Genomic DNA, 15,707 nt, shown 5'->3' on the forward strand with positions numbered 1-15,707 from the left:
TGCCATCCTATTCCGTGCAGGTTGTCCTGTTCCTGTCCTTATGCTGTAATAAACCTGCAAAACTCCTACTACCTCGAATTTTGACTCTTATTTATTGAGCTATCTGTTATTCATTCATTCATTCAAAAATAGATCCGGTATTATTTATTTATATACCACACGTTGGTCACCGGATTTTGAAGACCGCGTCTCGCTTTACGCGGATGACATTCTTCTGTATCTTACTTCCCCGCGTAAATCTTTAAATGTCTTATTTGACGTTCTTACTTCGTTTGGTGCTAACTCAGGTCTGGTTATTAATTGGGCTAAGTCCTGTGTGTATGTTCTCTCGGGTGTTTTGCCCCCATTACCGGACAGATTTCCTATCCAGGTTGTCCAGTCTGGCTTCAAGTATTTGGGGATCTTTATTACGCTGGACTCTTCACTACAGTTCGAGCATAATCTCCTCCCCCCCGCTTCTTAGACTGCGACTGGATGTGGCCCGTTGGCGTAAACTACCCCTGTCTCCTCTGGGCAGGGCTGCCCTTTTTAAAATGATGTATTTGCCGCGATTCCTTTACGCGCTTCAAAATTATTTTGACGACATTCCCGCTACCTATTTCCGAGAGATCGAGAGTCTTCAAAGGCAACTGATCTGGGACGGGCGTCCACGTATCGCCCTTGCGAAACTTACCATCCCTTGGTTTGACGGGGGCATGGCGCTCCCCGATATCAAGAGATATTATTGGGCTTCCCAGCTGTCTGCCATTAACCACGCAATGTATTCCCCGGGTCGAGATCCGGCCTTTGAGATGGATAGACTCCAGCTGCCGGGAGGGGATTTTAATAGAGCGCTTTATTCCAGATCGGCCGGGCGCCATCTTGTGGGCCCGTCCAGGACCGCAGTCAATGTGTGGCATGCCGCGAATGTGAGTTTGGGATGGGAGAACCGACTGACAATGGCGACTCCGCTTTATGCTTCTGAACGTTTGGGGTGTCTCTGGTCTACTAAGGGCTTTGACCGCTGGGATATGATTGGTATATGTAAAGTGGGTGATGTCTGTGTGAAAGGTAGAGTGAAGTCTTTCCAGGCCCTTAAGGCAGAATATGACTTGAGTGATAGAGAGTTTTTTCGGTATTTGCAGGTCCGGCATGCCCTGACCTCTGTTCTGGCTCCTGATGTGACCCTGCCCGAGTCCTCCCCCCTTGAGGATCGCATACTGGATGGACACCTGCCCGATAGCACTATCTCCCTTATTTACAAGAAACTGATTAATAATCGCGCTGATTTATTGGTCCGACTTAGGGAGGTTTGGGTCGGTGACGGATTGGACTTGGATGACGAGGATTGGCAGTCGGCACTCTCTTCTCCGAAAGAGGTCGCCATCCCCGCCCGTCTCCGTTTGGTCCAACTTAAGATCCTCCACCGGGTATATGTAACTGGTCCGCGTCTGGTTGTGATGGGTTTTTCCCCAGATGGCTTATGCAAGCGTGGTTGTGGGATGAGTGCTACATTTCTGCATATTCTTTGGGAATGCCCGGTGGTAGCAGCCTACTGGATTGATGTGCTTGCGGTGATGACTGTTGTGACTGGTATTACCCTGCGGCCTGAGGCCCGACGATGCCTGTTGAACGTGTGGGAACCCACCGACTATTCTGTGGCCCAGACCAGATGGGCGACCTTGGGATACATGGTCGCGAAGCGGGACATTGCGCAACTCTGGGGCGCATCCAGACCGCCCGAAGTCTCGGTGTGGGAAGATAACATGGACTGGTCCATGTTCCCAGAGAAGACCGTCTATGTGGCTAGGGGCAGACCCAGGGCGTGGACGAAGATTTGGGGTCAGTGGAATGCATATCGTGGAGATATTTGTACCCCTCCCTTGGTTGACACTCCCGATGTTACCTTATCTCCCTAGGCTGACGTTCCCGAAAATGTTTTTCATGTTATTATAGGATTTTCCTGCCCTCCCCGCTGGCCCCCCCCCCCGGCCTTGCCGAGTCCCATTGATTTGCTTTTGTCTTCCTGATGAGTGTCTCTCCCCTCCGCCTTCTGGGCTGACTTGATTAATGTGCATTCGCCTTGTTTAGAGTTCGTTGTTTTTATGATTAATACAGAAAATTGTTATGTCCTGTCCTATGTTATGAGCAATAATTGGTATATGCTTTGTGCCTGGCCACGAAAGTGATCGTTTGCTTCTTATGTTGTGCGTTGCTATTAGCGGCCAGCCCGTGTGGTTGTGGGCCCATCTTTGTAATTTTTATTTGATTGCTCAATAAAAGTCTTTAACCTAAAAAAATTTTTTTTAAAAAAAAGAATAGTATATTTTACTATTCAAACTCCAGTTGTGCAACAGTAGGGAAGGTGTTGGATTTAAAATCCAACAATGCGTTCCCTAAAGCAAGTCGTTGTAGCAACTTGTGTTGTAATGGAACTCGTCATAACAATGTGTTTGTTGTAGTGCCTGCATTGTAATGGCACCGTGTAGTTCTGTCTGCGCTGTAAACTCTGTTGCCCTTTCCTTGGTCATAGACATTCTGCCAACCAGACTGGCAACCACAGAACCGACAAACTCAGGAATAGACTTCTACAACTCTGACAAGGGATACAACCAGGACATTTATTTTGTCTGGGTCCTTCCAGTCCCTCTTCACTAGATCCACAACATGCTGATGATTAGGAAGGCTCAGTACTTTGGGTTGCTGAAATTGCCTTAGTATAGGTTCTGCAGAGGTACTAGGCACCTCATCTGAAGAAGATGCCATATTCTGCCTAATCTTGGCTAGGATTTCAGGCAGCAACTTTGTATTATTATATTTACCCTTCATGTCAGAAGAAGCCAAGTCCCTCCAACTTCTCTGGTAAGAGGACCTCCAAGTAGATAGGGGCACATTTCTCCTCTAACTCCTGCCCTATACATGCAAATGACTCCTTAATCCCCCTGTGCCAGGCACAATGAGAATAAAATGAGTCAAGAAGGACCCAAGCCTGGAGGAGGTCCACATGCCTGATCTCATTCCAGTCGTCAGGAATAAAAAACAACAGGAAGTGTTGTAGGTGAAAGGGGTGTTTACACTACAGGTGGTGGGGCTTATCACATCACTTCCTGGTTTTTTTCTCCTGATTGAGTTGGAGTTTACCTAAAAAGTAATGACCGGGACGAGGAAATGGGACATATGGATGACATCACTTTCAAGCGAAAATCTGGTTGATGTTAGACTAAACCAACCTGTCATTCTGTCAGTACATTTCATTTAGCATTATGCAGGCACGCATTTTTACATTGAAGTACGGGTAGATATAGTTATTTGTCCAGAATCACACGATTACTGGTAAAAGGCAAAAAGGATTAGGATTCATAGCCTCCTTGAAATGTGACAAAATTCAGCAACCAGAAGGGCGCCAATAGTGTAGAAGGTACGTGCGCCTCGGTACTGGTAAAGTGTAGAGTTCAAAGTGGGCAGGGAAATGAGGGAACGATGTTCCCTAGGGTTGAGTTGTTACAGGTTGAAAGATGAGAAGGATGGGCCTCCTGTGCTGTGTAGTCAGAGAAGGGAGAGGCACCTAAGGAAGAAGCAAACGTTCTCCCCAGAATGTCTGCTATCTGTAAGAAATGAAAATGTGTGCAATTAGTTAATCCACAAATGGCTACTTGGCAGCCAGTATAGATTTTAATTGACAGAATCTGGAATTTGTCTTTTAAATGGAAACCTATAAAAAAAAGGCCTGCACTAGATTCAGTCAGTGTATTACTAATATCTTTTGAAAGGACTGTAAACATTTAAATACAATCTTTTTGCACTCATTGCGACAGCCCATTTATACTGTGTGTAATAAAACATTTTTATTAAAGGACTTACATATTCACAGTGCTTTTGTCACAAGCTTGGACATCGTATCACTATATAAATACATGCCACTATTTTCCCAGTGCAGTGACCAGGATTGCGAAATATAGCAAAGTATTTTCGTTCTCTAGTATAGTTGGAGAATTATGCTCTTCGCAGTGGGGAAAATCTCCACTTAAAAATTCAACCTTGGCATTGCTAATCAGCCAATACGTTTATGTGTGCGCCTAGTTTTCAATAGTGTGTTTCTGTCAAAATATGTCACCTTCTCTAGAGTATGTCGTAAAAGCCCTCATGTGAACGATAAATAGCGTGACTTTGACTCGAATGAAACACACTTTGCCGTAAAGCGTCTGTGACGAGCCTATTTAGAACACATCTTAAGAACTAGACCGCACAATCACGTTTTGTACAAGGACGAATAAGACGTAGACGATGAGCCGGGTCCTCGTTAGTGATTGGACTAATAGCACAGCTCTAAGCTTCCATTGGACGGTTGAACTATTACCTACACCCAAAATGGCCCCCTCCTAGACTTTATTAAACAATATACAGGTACGCGGTCTAGTGTTCCAAGATGTCAGTCGGAAGAAGCGTTGGATACGCTGCGAGTCCCTTGGTTACCGAGGAAACAGCATGGCGGCGAATCCGGTAGCAGAAAGAAGTGAAGCCATGGGTGTTACGCAGGTTTCAGACAACCAGGGAACTGTAGAGGCTCCACAGGCCGGTGAAGGTCGGGCGCCGACGGAGGTGTTGCAGACACTGGCGCGACACCTAAACTGCCTGCAGGATGACAATAAAGCAACTCGGCGTCGGGGGCTGTGCGGCCTGCGACAAGCACTGCTGGACCCCGGGCTGTCGGGCGCTACACTGCAAGAGGTGTTTAGTTCTCTTTTGGCCTCGCTGCTGCGGTGCCTGACAGACCCTGCAGAGAGCTGCCGGGAGCTTAGTCTGGAAGTGCTCACAGAGGGACTGCGGTGTCTTCCCAAACCTCAGCAAACTCTGCCCTACCTCATGCCCGCCCTCCAGCAGCGCTTGGGGCAGCCCACCCTTGTGGAGCCCTCGGAGGAGCTGCGGCTGGGCCTAGTGCAGCTGCTTTCTCTAACGGTGGAGTTGTGCGGGGCCCGTCTGGCTCCTTACCTGGACGAGATGGTGAGGATCCTGCAGCGAACCATCGTGGACCCCTTCCCTGAGGTGAAGAAAGAGAGCTGCAAGTGTGCGTCGAGCTATGCCAAGAGCATCCCAGGTATCTAAATCCTTCCTCGGTGATGTCGGAAGAGTGTTCCAACTCTTCAACCCAGTAGCAACCTGGGCACAATCCCTAGTGGCATCCTTGAAAGCTGCCTCCAATGGCGTCTTGGATACCATCACCTGTGGCAACCAGGGTACCATCACCCAGTGGCATCATCAGCATCTTCTCCAACTAGCATCCTGGGCAGACGTGCCCGATGTAATCTTGGACACACACTGTCTTAGCGTAATTTATCCCGCCATCTGTCTAACTATTCATATCCTTTAAAACCCTGCTTTCATCACAGTATCTTAGAGCTGAGCAGGGAGCACATGGTCAAAGGAGGAAAAGCCGTAGCATTCTCCATTTCCCACAATACCCAACACAAATGTTAAGAACATAAGGCATTTCCTCCATCTCAGTCCGACATTTGGTCAACTTGCTCCCTCGGTGAAGCAAAAGTTGATACCCCAGGGTACAAGTCCTAAAAAAGTAGTAGTTGGGACTAATCAACTTAGGCAGTATGCAAGTGACATCACGGCACGTGCCATCTCACGTGGCATCACAGGAAGTGGCATCACAACCCATTACCTCACAAGAAGTGACATCAGATCTTAAGATCTCACACATATGTTTAGCAGATTATCTTGAGTACATTTGTGCTCATTGTAATAGTTAACACATGAGTTTGCGTCTGCGTTGCGCCTAAAAAGTAGCACAACCCAGACGCAAAAGCTAGGCCTCAACTTATACATTTGTTTTTTAAACCCTGTTATAAAGAAATTGTCAACAAGGCGAAACATGGCAGTAAAACTGTTCTGCTTAATAAGTTGCAAAGTCTGGATTTTAAAATATATTATTGGGGGTTTAGGCACCTGCTGCAGAAATCGCTTTGTGCCCAGTAAATCTCATGGAATAATAATAGCGTAAAAGTATCTCAGGAGGTTAACATATTTGCTGAAGAGATTTGTGCTTTGTCTAGTCCCCGTTTTGAATCAAGGTAGAATAGAGGGATATGTCTCCTGCAAAGTGCGTCATGCAACGCGCAGATGACAGAGTTTTAGTTTAAGGAAATTGGTAAGTGGTTTACTGCTTTTAACTCGGAGATCCTTTTGTTATTTGCAGTTCATAAATTGCAATCCTAATATAGCACTGCAAGCTATGAAAGAATGTGACTCGTACACATTGTAACCCCCACTGTTTTATGTAACCCATCCTGTAAATTGATTTTCACACAAATGCTTTATTGTTAATGTATAATGTGTACGTGTGATTAAAGCGTCTGCCACCATGCATTGGAATTAGTAATGCTGTAGCGCTATAAAAGTAATAAAACACAATTGTGGTATTTAAATTATGTGTGTAAATAGTGGGACAGACCAAAACATCTGACATTCTTACAGCCCATGCATATGTCTCATATGACAGAAAAAAGCCAACAGCATGCCTCTCTTAAGTACTTGCAAAGTAATAGCAAGCTGTGAACCTTTGTTTCCCTTCCATTATATTTGAATCTAGGTGTAAGGCCAGATAGCTCCCAGCCATGATACCTGATTGCCCCTTAAGTTTGGGTTTTGATTTGGGCCCAGCTGGAATTTAAAATAGCAAAGTCCCTCGCCTCCATGTTGCTGCTCAGAAGGAATACAGACAATGTGCAGGCACCGCTGAATGTGTCCCAGTATCTGAAAATTACAGCAGGACGAGTTTAACTTATTTCTGTGGGGCCCAACCTCTTGGCAGGGTAGACAGTTCACCCTGTGAAACGAGTGGGTAGATGCGATCTATCTGCATGACACCCCAAGTCGAGATTACTAGATGACTCCATATCAACAATTCCCTGGCCCTTTAGTCCTGCTTTCAGGTGTAACAAATGCAAGCACTATTGGGTAATCAGTCCTGATTAACGTTTGGTGATGCAATTGAACTAATGCACTTGAAAACATTTGGAAAAGAAAATCACAGGGGTGGGACACTGCATCCTCGGTGACATGGAGTCTTATGGTAACCTTAACCCTGTGATTCAAAGCCTGACTCATCCTAAGATCCTCATGGTCTCCTCTCCCAAGCCAGTTATCTCCGTGTTTGGCAAATATCCCTTTATGCATTCAAAGGCAGAAAATATTTAGTTTACGGATATAAGCTGTTCTCTTAAAATGTAGCTTTAATTATCAATCATTTTATAGTTTGATTGAATCAATACATGGTTTACATTCTTGGTGTGCCAATGCATTGAGAAAACTAGAGCTGGCTTTTTACAATATAAAGCTTTGGTGGGATGAATAAAGATGCTTTATGTGTCGAGTTTTGATAGGTTATGTATCTAAAGAGGGTTATTTGACTAGTGCCAACAGGGATCAGACATAGCTGCCAAGTTTCCTAGGTCCATGTGTGATGTCGTGCTCCAGTCCAGACTTGTCCTTCGAAATCTGGGACTTGCAGTCCATTTTTATAATGGAAGAAACAAGACTACAAATCCCACAATTCACAGAAAAAAACATGGACTGGAGCAGCACATCACACTTGGACCTGGGACACTTGACAAGGCTGCACAAAGGATAGAATAAAATTGGGGTTTGAACTTAATTTTACCCTTCTGGTAGGACGCACATAAGCAGGAAATATGAGAAGCTAATCTCTCTTTTTAGGAGGGGTGCTTTACTTGTAATGGGGCTGTTGCAACACTGCCTAGCAAAGCTGCCGTATTTTAAAATGCACTATCAATGACTTCTCATTATTCCTGTTGTGCTTTAAATCCGAGAGTACAAAAACGTCCCACCTACGGCGCTATACTCCTGATTGGGTAGAACTAACTGCTAGACGTTTGATGTGCACTAGTTGCGCTTATTAGCAGGACTTTCATATTTTAATTGCAACAGTGTAAGCACTTATATACATGTTGTTTTATACATAGGACCATATGGGGAATTTTCAGTAGGGCTACTATACATTTAATGGGTCTTTATCTGCACTTCATCTTTGTCTTCTTCTTCATTTAAATACCTTTAAGATTTCCACTGCAGTCACAAGCATCAGCCAAGTTTTACACATCACCCCACCTCCACGTTACCTTGATGGGCAATCTTGAGCATCACAAGCTAATCAGCAAAACCAGGCATTCAAACCTTGGATCTCTCAACCAGTAGGTCCTCATGAGCGCCCAGCACGCTTTCCAGAGATGAAGGTTCTGCACATCAGACAGAGTCCTTCCTACCTTATTTTGAGATATCTCATGGTACTTAATCTATTTCTGGGGTTCTGATATTGTCCCTGGTTATCCAGTACAACATTTTCAGCCAGGGCCTATTTGCAGCAATCTGAGGCCGAGGCACACATTTCTGTCCTTTCACACCTTGTCCAATTATGTTTCACCACGAAACCCATGGTTCTAACTAACCCTTCAAGTGCCCTTCCCGCCCAACTCCTTCACCCTGCACCCTTCCCCTTGAAAATTCGGATCCGGATGAGTTAGTATTTCCGCACACCCTTATAGGTGTTTTCCGCCATGGTGATGTAATCTTATATTCTGCTGATAAAAATTGTTACATCCTTTGTTTCTGTTGGCACTTATCAATTAGTGTTTTTGAAAAAGACATTCTATACTACAGTATTCATGAAGTTTTTTTTCCCCTTTCAGAACATTTCCATATGCAGTCCGAATCGTTAATCAAACCGTTAATGCAAACCATTTCACACCAGCACTCTAAGGTTCGTGTAGCTGTGATTCAAACTACGGGGATAGTGATCCAATATGGCAACGGGAAGTCAGTGGATGATGTTCTTTCTCATCTGGCGCAAAGACTATTTGATGATTCACCACAGGTAACTCACTGAAGGAAAAATCTTAGCAAAGCGTTGTCAAGCAATTATCTTGCTTGGATTAATTAAACTTTTGTATCTGGCACCAAATATATGCTTTTTGCTAATGGTGATGTTGCTATTATGTGTTATAATGTTGGAACTGTCATTATTTTTTAGCAGTCTGTGCTTTGAGATGTTTCTCTGCACTAAGAGGAAATGTGAAGATTATTAAAACGTCACTTTTTGTATACTGTAAACTCGCCCCACTGCCTAAACGAAAAAATAAAAAATGATAACGTATGTTATCATTTTATTTCACCTATTGCAGTCAGTGGTGGGGTGGGGCGTGGCTGGCCAGAACAGAGGAGGAGTTTTGTGCACTCCCCAAGTGCGCATGAACTGTTTGGCTGGCACTCTTGGGCCGACCAAACAGATCATGCGCACTTTACATGTTCCTACCAGGCTGCATTACACAGCCTGGTGAGGAACATGCACAGGCTCCCTGTTCTTGCCTGAGCGCCGATCCACGGTACTCAGACCAATCACAATGCCGCATTGCAGCAATGTGTTTGGGTCAGGGGAACCTGTGTGCCCTGGTGCTTCCTGCTGCTGGCCGCGGCAGGAAGATGAAGAGGACAGAGGAGTGGCAGCAGCCGACCGTTAAAGGGAAGTCATTAAAAAAAATATTAAATTCCTCTCCCGACCCCCCCAGCCCCCTCCGCCTAACCACCCCTGTCAATTAGCAGTCGCTACTGTGTAAACCTTACTAGTAGGAAGTGACTTTAGGCCTCAATTTGAGTGTTGGTTTTACCTTTGTCTGTCAGGCAGAGGACCTTATGTTTGCCACTCTGGCAGACTGAGGATCGCCATATTTTGAGATCACAGCCAGCTTTGCACTGATATCTGTACGTTCACAGGAGCCGCTACCACAGTGGCTCCTGTGAAGGCACTGAAAGTTAGGTGTTCGACCACTGTGTTTTTAGAGGCCGCACACTAGATTTTTTTGTTTTTCAAAACAAACTCTTAAAGTTTGTGGGTGTTTAAGTTTGAAAAACCAGTAATGATTGTGACAGTGTACCCTGTCAGGCCATAATATTTGGGTTCTAATGATTATGACAAATCCCCCCCAACACCTCCCGTCAAAAATATAAAAACATTGATACCTCATAATACCCAGTTACCAATCACAGGGTTGTCTCTGGACACTGCAGATGCTTTTATCACTGAGATTGTTTTTCACTTTTGGATAATCCAATATTAATACTTTCCTGTACTGAAACCAGATGCTTCATTGTATTGATCCACAATTTCATCCCGGTCAACAATTTTGTGTTTAAGCATTAGCCTACTGCTTTTTTTCTGACGTACACACCAACTACAAATGTGTTTACAAAATGTATTAATGCAGCAATTTGACTATTTCCAACAAAAGTATTTTCAAATAAATCATTGCCGATATATTGGTGTGATTTGAGAGTGCAATTAAACAATGGCTTCCCTAAAATATTAGTTGGGATTCTCAAGTTTCCAATGCAGTCAAGAAAGCCAATTACGGTGTTGACATTAAAGTACTTTTTGTATAATTGCTGATGAGAAATTATCATTCAGCAGGTGAAGTAACTGTCAGGTGGCTACATTTGCAAAAGCAGGTGGCAAGGATCGTAGTCCCAACTAGCCCACCTGCACTGTTTGTGATCCTGGGCAGTTGCTTTACCTCAATTCAGTATGTGCCCTAAATTGCATTAATGGTGGGTTAAAGCACCCTGGTGACATTTACGACAAGTTCAAAATGAAAATCCATACAGTAGTAAACGTATGGTTTTATCTCTCCTCAGCAATCTGCTCTGTACTTCTCTATTCACTGTGTAACCCCACTCTCCAATGCCAGCTCTGCTGTCCCTTACTTTTTGAACTGCTCAAGCTGAGTTGCCTAACATGACTGTGAGCAGATGTAACCTATGTAGGACTTCAGTGGGTTCTACTAATCAGTAGGTCCTCATTTCATCATCTTTCAGATCTGTGCTATTCACATTGCTCGCAGCCCCATGTGTAGCGAAGGCAAAGAAGTATCGAAATTATATTGATGTATTTCCCTTCTTGTTCACTACCCTCTATCCCAAACCCCTGGGGCCTCGCTCTTTATTTACACACCTTGTCAGGTAAAAAGGAGTGGCACATCAGATCAACGTCCACTGATTTTGAAGTGGGATACCTGGTCAAGGCATGATTGTGGAGTCTACTTTGCCACACATCGCCCCTAAATCTCAGAAACAGATGGGAGAGGTGGTGTGAGACATAATGCCAGACTTTACTCACCAGCATAAGACCGCATGCGACCACGGTAAGATGTAGGATTTTGGCACCATACTTCAGGTGTCACCAGAATTCCCCAACTGCATGTCGTTTGCGCGTCCTCTCCTCCACCTGCTAATCTCCATGTTAAAGTCAGGCCATCAAGGCCCCTAAAAAAACAACAGACATCAAACAGACTTGTCTTTTTTTTGTCAGCTGTCAACTTGCATACATTATGTCAGTATGTGGGCTTGTAGGTCTGTCCGGCCGCACCCAGACAAACTCAGTTTTTGATTACTGCTATATCTGTCCATGGGGCAAATGTAATGTGTCTAGGTTCCTATGAATACTTGCCAGGGGTGCCCAGCAGCAACCACTGGCTCATACATTAAAGCAGTATGGTGACCAATGAAGTTTTAGGAAGTAACATTATGGCACCCTTTCCAAAATCGCTTTGATAGAATACTATAGCTGCACTACTGGGATGTGTTAATCCAAAAACCAATCAATGGTGCTAAGCTGTTATTATTCGTTCAACGAGCCAAACTTCTTTGAAGTTACATTTTGATTGTATGGGTAAAGCTGAGAATTATTTTGTTTCTGTCTTGAGATTAAGGAAGTTTAATATACATTTTGGAAGGTTTTGAAGATAGGTTTTCACAGTATGCACAGCATGAATGGAATTTTTGTAAATTGGCAAATAGAGGCACTTAACTCCACTGTCACCGTTCTAGTGGGCACCATATACAAGTTGAACAATGCAAGGGCCCAGATGTCACTCGGTGAGACTCTTAAAGTGATCTGCATCATGTCTGAGGAGAAGGTCCTTATTATTACCAGCTTTTTATGGCTGGCCAACAATGAGGTGAACCAACATAGAGCACGTCCTTTCAAGCTCTTGCATGTTTTCCGGACTTAGAGAAGCCCTTTGTTGTGATGGACTGTGTTGGAAGGACGCTGAGAGTTCCATAAGGACAAGGAAACGTCACATTTACCCACTATGTCGTGTATTTCTTCAAGTATGTTTTAAGTTGGTGGTTTCTGCGCTGAATCCTTTTTGAAATCGTGATTGTTATGGTACTGGGATCCTTATTTTCAATGAAACTGTGAAGTGGCTTGGAGGGTCAGTTTTCGATAATTTTATGGAGTTTCGAGGTTTTTGACATGTCAATAGTTTTGAGTTTATTTAGATGTGCTTGGGCCTTTTAAGGAGGTGAGATGGCTTCTGGACAGATTCCTTTCCTTAGTGATAAGTTATGAGTTGGCACCATTGCAGAATTGATTCAGTTTCTTTTTGATAGCCGTGACTGGGATGACGTTGTATAATGTTAGTTTTAGCTCTTTGGCTGGTTTTATTAATAGTCCCTCCTAATTGGGTAGAAAGTTGCCCAAGCGTATTTAAGAGATGATAATAAAAAATATATTGTATCCATGTGCAATTGCTGAGATGAACGTTTCAATGATGGAGGAAATAGAGTAGGACAGAAGATTTTTATCACAGATGTACATTTGAAATTCTTGGCATTTGAATTGTGTTGTAATTTGTCTCTGTCTCTTTTAAGTCAGCTCTTTTGTTACCTACAGAGTCTTAGGGGCCTCATATAGAATGGTTGGGTGTCCTGGGCAGCCAGGTCAGTTGGTTGGTGACTTGTCTAAAGGAGGCTGTGCTTTCTGAGGTGGATGCAATAAAGAGAGATAATACAACTAATGCAGTGCTGGACTCTTTTTTTTATTTATTTATTTTTAAATTGGTGATGAGTTGGTGCATCCACTGATAAACCCTGCGCGCGATTACTACAAAATCTGGATTTCAACACACAGTCGAGTAAATTGTGAAACTGATTTTTACTTGAATTTATAATGGATAACAGGCGATGATTTATTGCGGGCACTTAAACTCCTAGATTGGATCGTATCCCTCTATTTTGTGGCTCTTACCCCATTAACATGCCGCTAGGAGTGCGAGTACTGTTGCTGCATTTGAAAAGACCATGCGCTGCCGCCATATATTCTAAGCACGACAATCTAGTGCACCATTTTGAAAGGCCTGTGAGCCTGGTTGCCGCTGTGGTCGGAGATCCTGATGGAGATAATTGCTTTCCTGTCCCCAGCGCAAGTGCAGCACGTAGAGTCACGCTCATGTGTGGTATGCATTTACAGCTAATGGGCACAGTGGGGAGGATAAAAAGCAAATTGTGATGTGACAGCTTACAGCTGGATTGGGAAGTCCTTGGTGGTGCAAGACACATCAGAACTATGCACTTTTGAAGTGGAGAGAACAAAACTGAACTGTTTTGAAATGGTCAGCCAGACAAAGCCAGGCCACATATAAATGAGCTGCATGAGTGACACTTTCCCTGAATCGCAGTGATCTCTACAATTAGACTGCAAACATTTTTTGTGGGGAAAGGTGCAAAGGTGTTTTTTTTTGGGGGGGGGAGGTTATTGTTAGGTAGAGACATCCAATGATAGTACACACAAACAGGTATTTGAGAATGTGGTAGGTTGGCTGAACATCTGCAAAATATCTGAAGGGGCCAAGAGCATTTTGGAATGTACATGAGGAGCTGAGTATTGTTGACAATGAACTTTATCGGGTGGAAAGGTTGGTTCCTCCGGAAGGTCTATAGGACAAGATCCTCAACCTTGCCGATTAAGTAAACTTTGGCCGAAATGTAAGCAAATCCAGGGTGGGGAGAATTTCTAGTGTTGTACACTTCGAAATGGTTTGCGGCGGCTTGCATGAATACTGTTGTGACTAAAACTGTTTTGGAATTCTTGAGGGATATCTTTGCGTGTGAAGGCATTCCCAAAACCATTGTGATCAACGATGAGATCCACTTCACTGGAGAGCAAGGAGTTTCTCGAGGCTCAGGCAATTGTGCATCACCCCACTGCCATGTATGCACCTCAGGCAAATGGTTTAGTGGACAGCATGAACCATCAAGTGAGAGCGTGTACAGATTGCCTTAGAAAGTGGGTTACCATTGAGAGGGATCATGCATGAGAAATTGTGGCACATCACACTACACCTAGCAGTGGACAAGAATCTTTCCTTTCTAGAAATGCAAGGTTCGAATTGCTGGTTCCCAACCAAACCTGGTTTTTTTCAGTGGTCATAAGGTTGTGGAGTACAGGTCATCACGCCATGAGGCATTTATGAAGCGATTTGATGAAAAACCTGGTGCAAAACAAAAGAAGTGGGAGGTGGGCGATTTGGTTTATGCGAAGAAACCAGTTAGGACCTCAAAAGGAGACACAAAGTTTGTGGTACCGGAACGCTTAATCGAAATTAGGAAAACCTTTGTTGTGCCCTGTGGGGGAGAGGTGAGGAGTATGTCAAGGATGTCAAAATGCAATCACAATACTGACTTGACCTTCGTAACAGAAAAGCATTAACCAGAGGATCATGAGGATAGAGGTGCGAGTTGTTCACGACGAACTTCTAGAACAAAGAAATTCCCAGGTACCTTAAGGATTATGCTCTAGTGCTTTAATTCATTGGTGCATTTTTATTCTTGGGGAATCCTGTGTTCATTATTGTAATCCCATGCATGATTAGAAGTTGAGTTTTAGTGAGTCACCTATATCATATTTCGTATGGGAATGTTTTGCCTATATAATGTTGCAACCTTTGACTCCAAACCCTTTCTAGTTTGTGGGTCGCATCTTATGTTTTTGTTACTTATCCTTTCTTTTACTTATTGCTGTTTGCTGGTTATTGCATATTTAGGCGGAAGATGTGTTGTAACTTGTCTCTGTCCCGTTAACTCTATTGTAACCTACTGAGTCTTAGGGGCATCACATGGACTGGTGGGGCGTCCGGGGCAACCAATTCAGTTTATTGTTGGCTTATCTAGAGGAGGCTGGGCTATCTGAGGTGGATGCAATAAAGAGAGTTAATACAGTGTTGGCGGTGCTGGACTCTTCTTAACAAATTGGATAAGGCTTTCAGGCAATGGGATTTGATGTTGATTTTTACTACGCAAAATAATCCTTTTGGATAGCTCTTGGCATGCCAGATATTCTCTTATAGGACCGTGTCTTTTACAGTGATTGTACTAGGCTTGTACTCTTGTTCAAGGTTACTTTAACTGCAGATTAAACTCTTGCGCATTTTATAAAATTCATCTTCTTTTCAATTTATGTAGACTTTTTGTCTTCGCCTTCAAATCACAGACCCTGTGCAGCTCTTTTGATTTTAGAGGTGCCAGCTTATTAATGGCAGTTTAGATTGCTTCATTATGATTTTCAAAGGCACCTCCAGACTCTCTTTAAAATCTGCTAAGGTTGAGCTGATAGTTTGGGGCAGTGTGACATAAGGAACTCTCTTTAGTGCCCTTTACAATATATCATTTCTTTAATCAGGTCACATGAATTTTTTTTGCAGGTAAAATGAGATAAAAGTGTAATCTCCCCTCGCAACTTCAAGGGGTTTGAGGCGTTATGTTTTCTTGAGGCTGGGAATTGCTTTGTCTAGGATTCTGCGTTTATCATGTGTCGGATGCATGGAAAGCTCCTTAAGGTCCTTGTGTTCCTAAAGTTTTGATGAAGGGGG

General features: G+C 43.7%; 1 protein-coding gene across 1 annotated transcript in view; it reads left to right on the plus strand.

Moving 5' to 3' along the window:
• Nucleotides 1-4,406: 4,406 nt before the first annotated feature.
• DNAAF5 (dynein axonemal assembly factor 5) overlaps nt 4,407-15,707 on the plus strand; it is a 161,800-nt gene continuing 150,499 nt past the window's right edge. Inside the window, exons 1-2 of the mRNA XM_078664908.1 lie at nt 4,407-5,074; nt 8,694-8,878. Coding sequence (XP_078521034.1) covers nt 4,465-5,074; nt 8,694-8,878 — 795 coding nt within the window. The 5' untranslated portion in view covers nt 4,407-4,464. The remainder of the gene's footprint in view (nt 5,075-8,693; nt 8,879-15,707) is intronic.

Source organism: Lissotriton helveticus, chromosome 10 (genome assembly GCF_964261635.1).
Source record: "Lissotriton helveticus chromosome 10, aLisHel1.1, whole genome shotgun sequence".
NCBI lineage: Eukaryota > Metazoa > Chordata > Amphibia > Caudata > Salamandridae > Lissotriton > Lissotriton helveticus.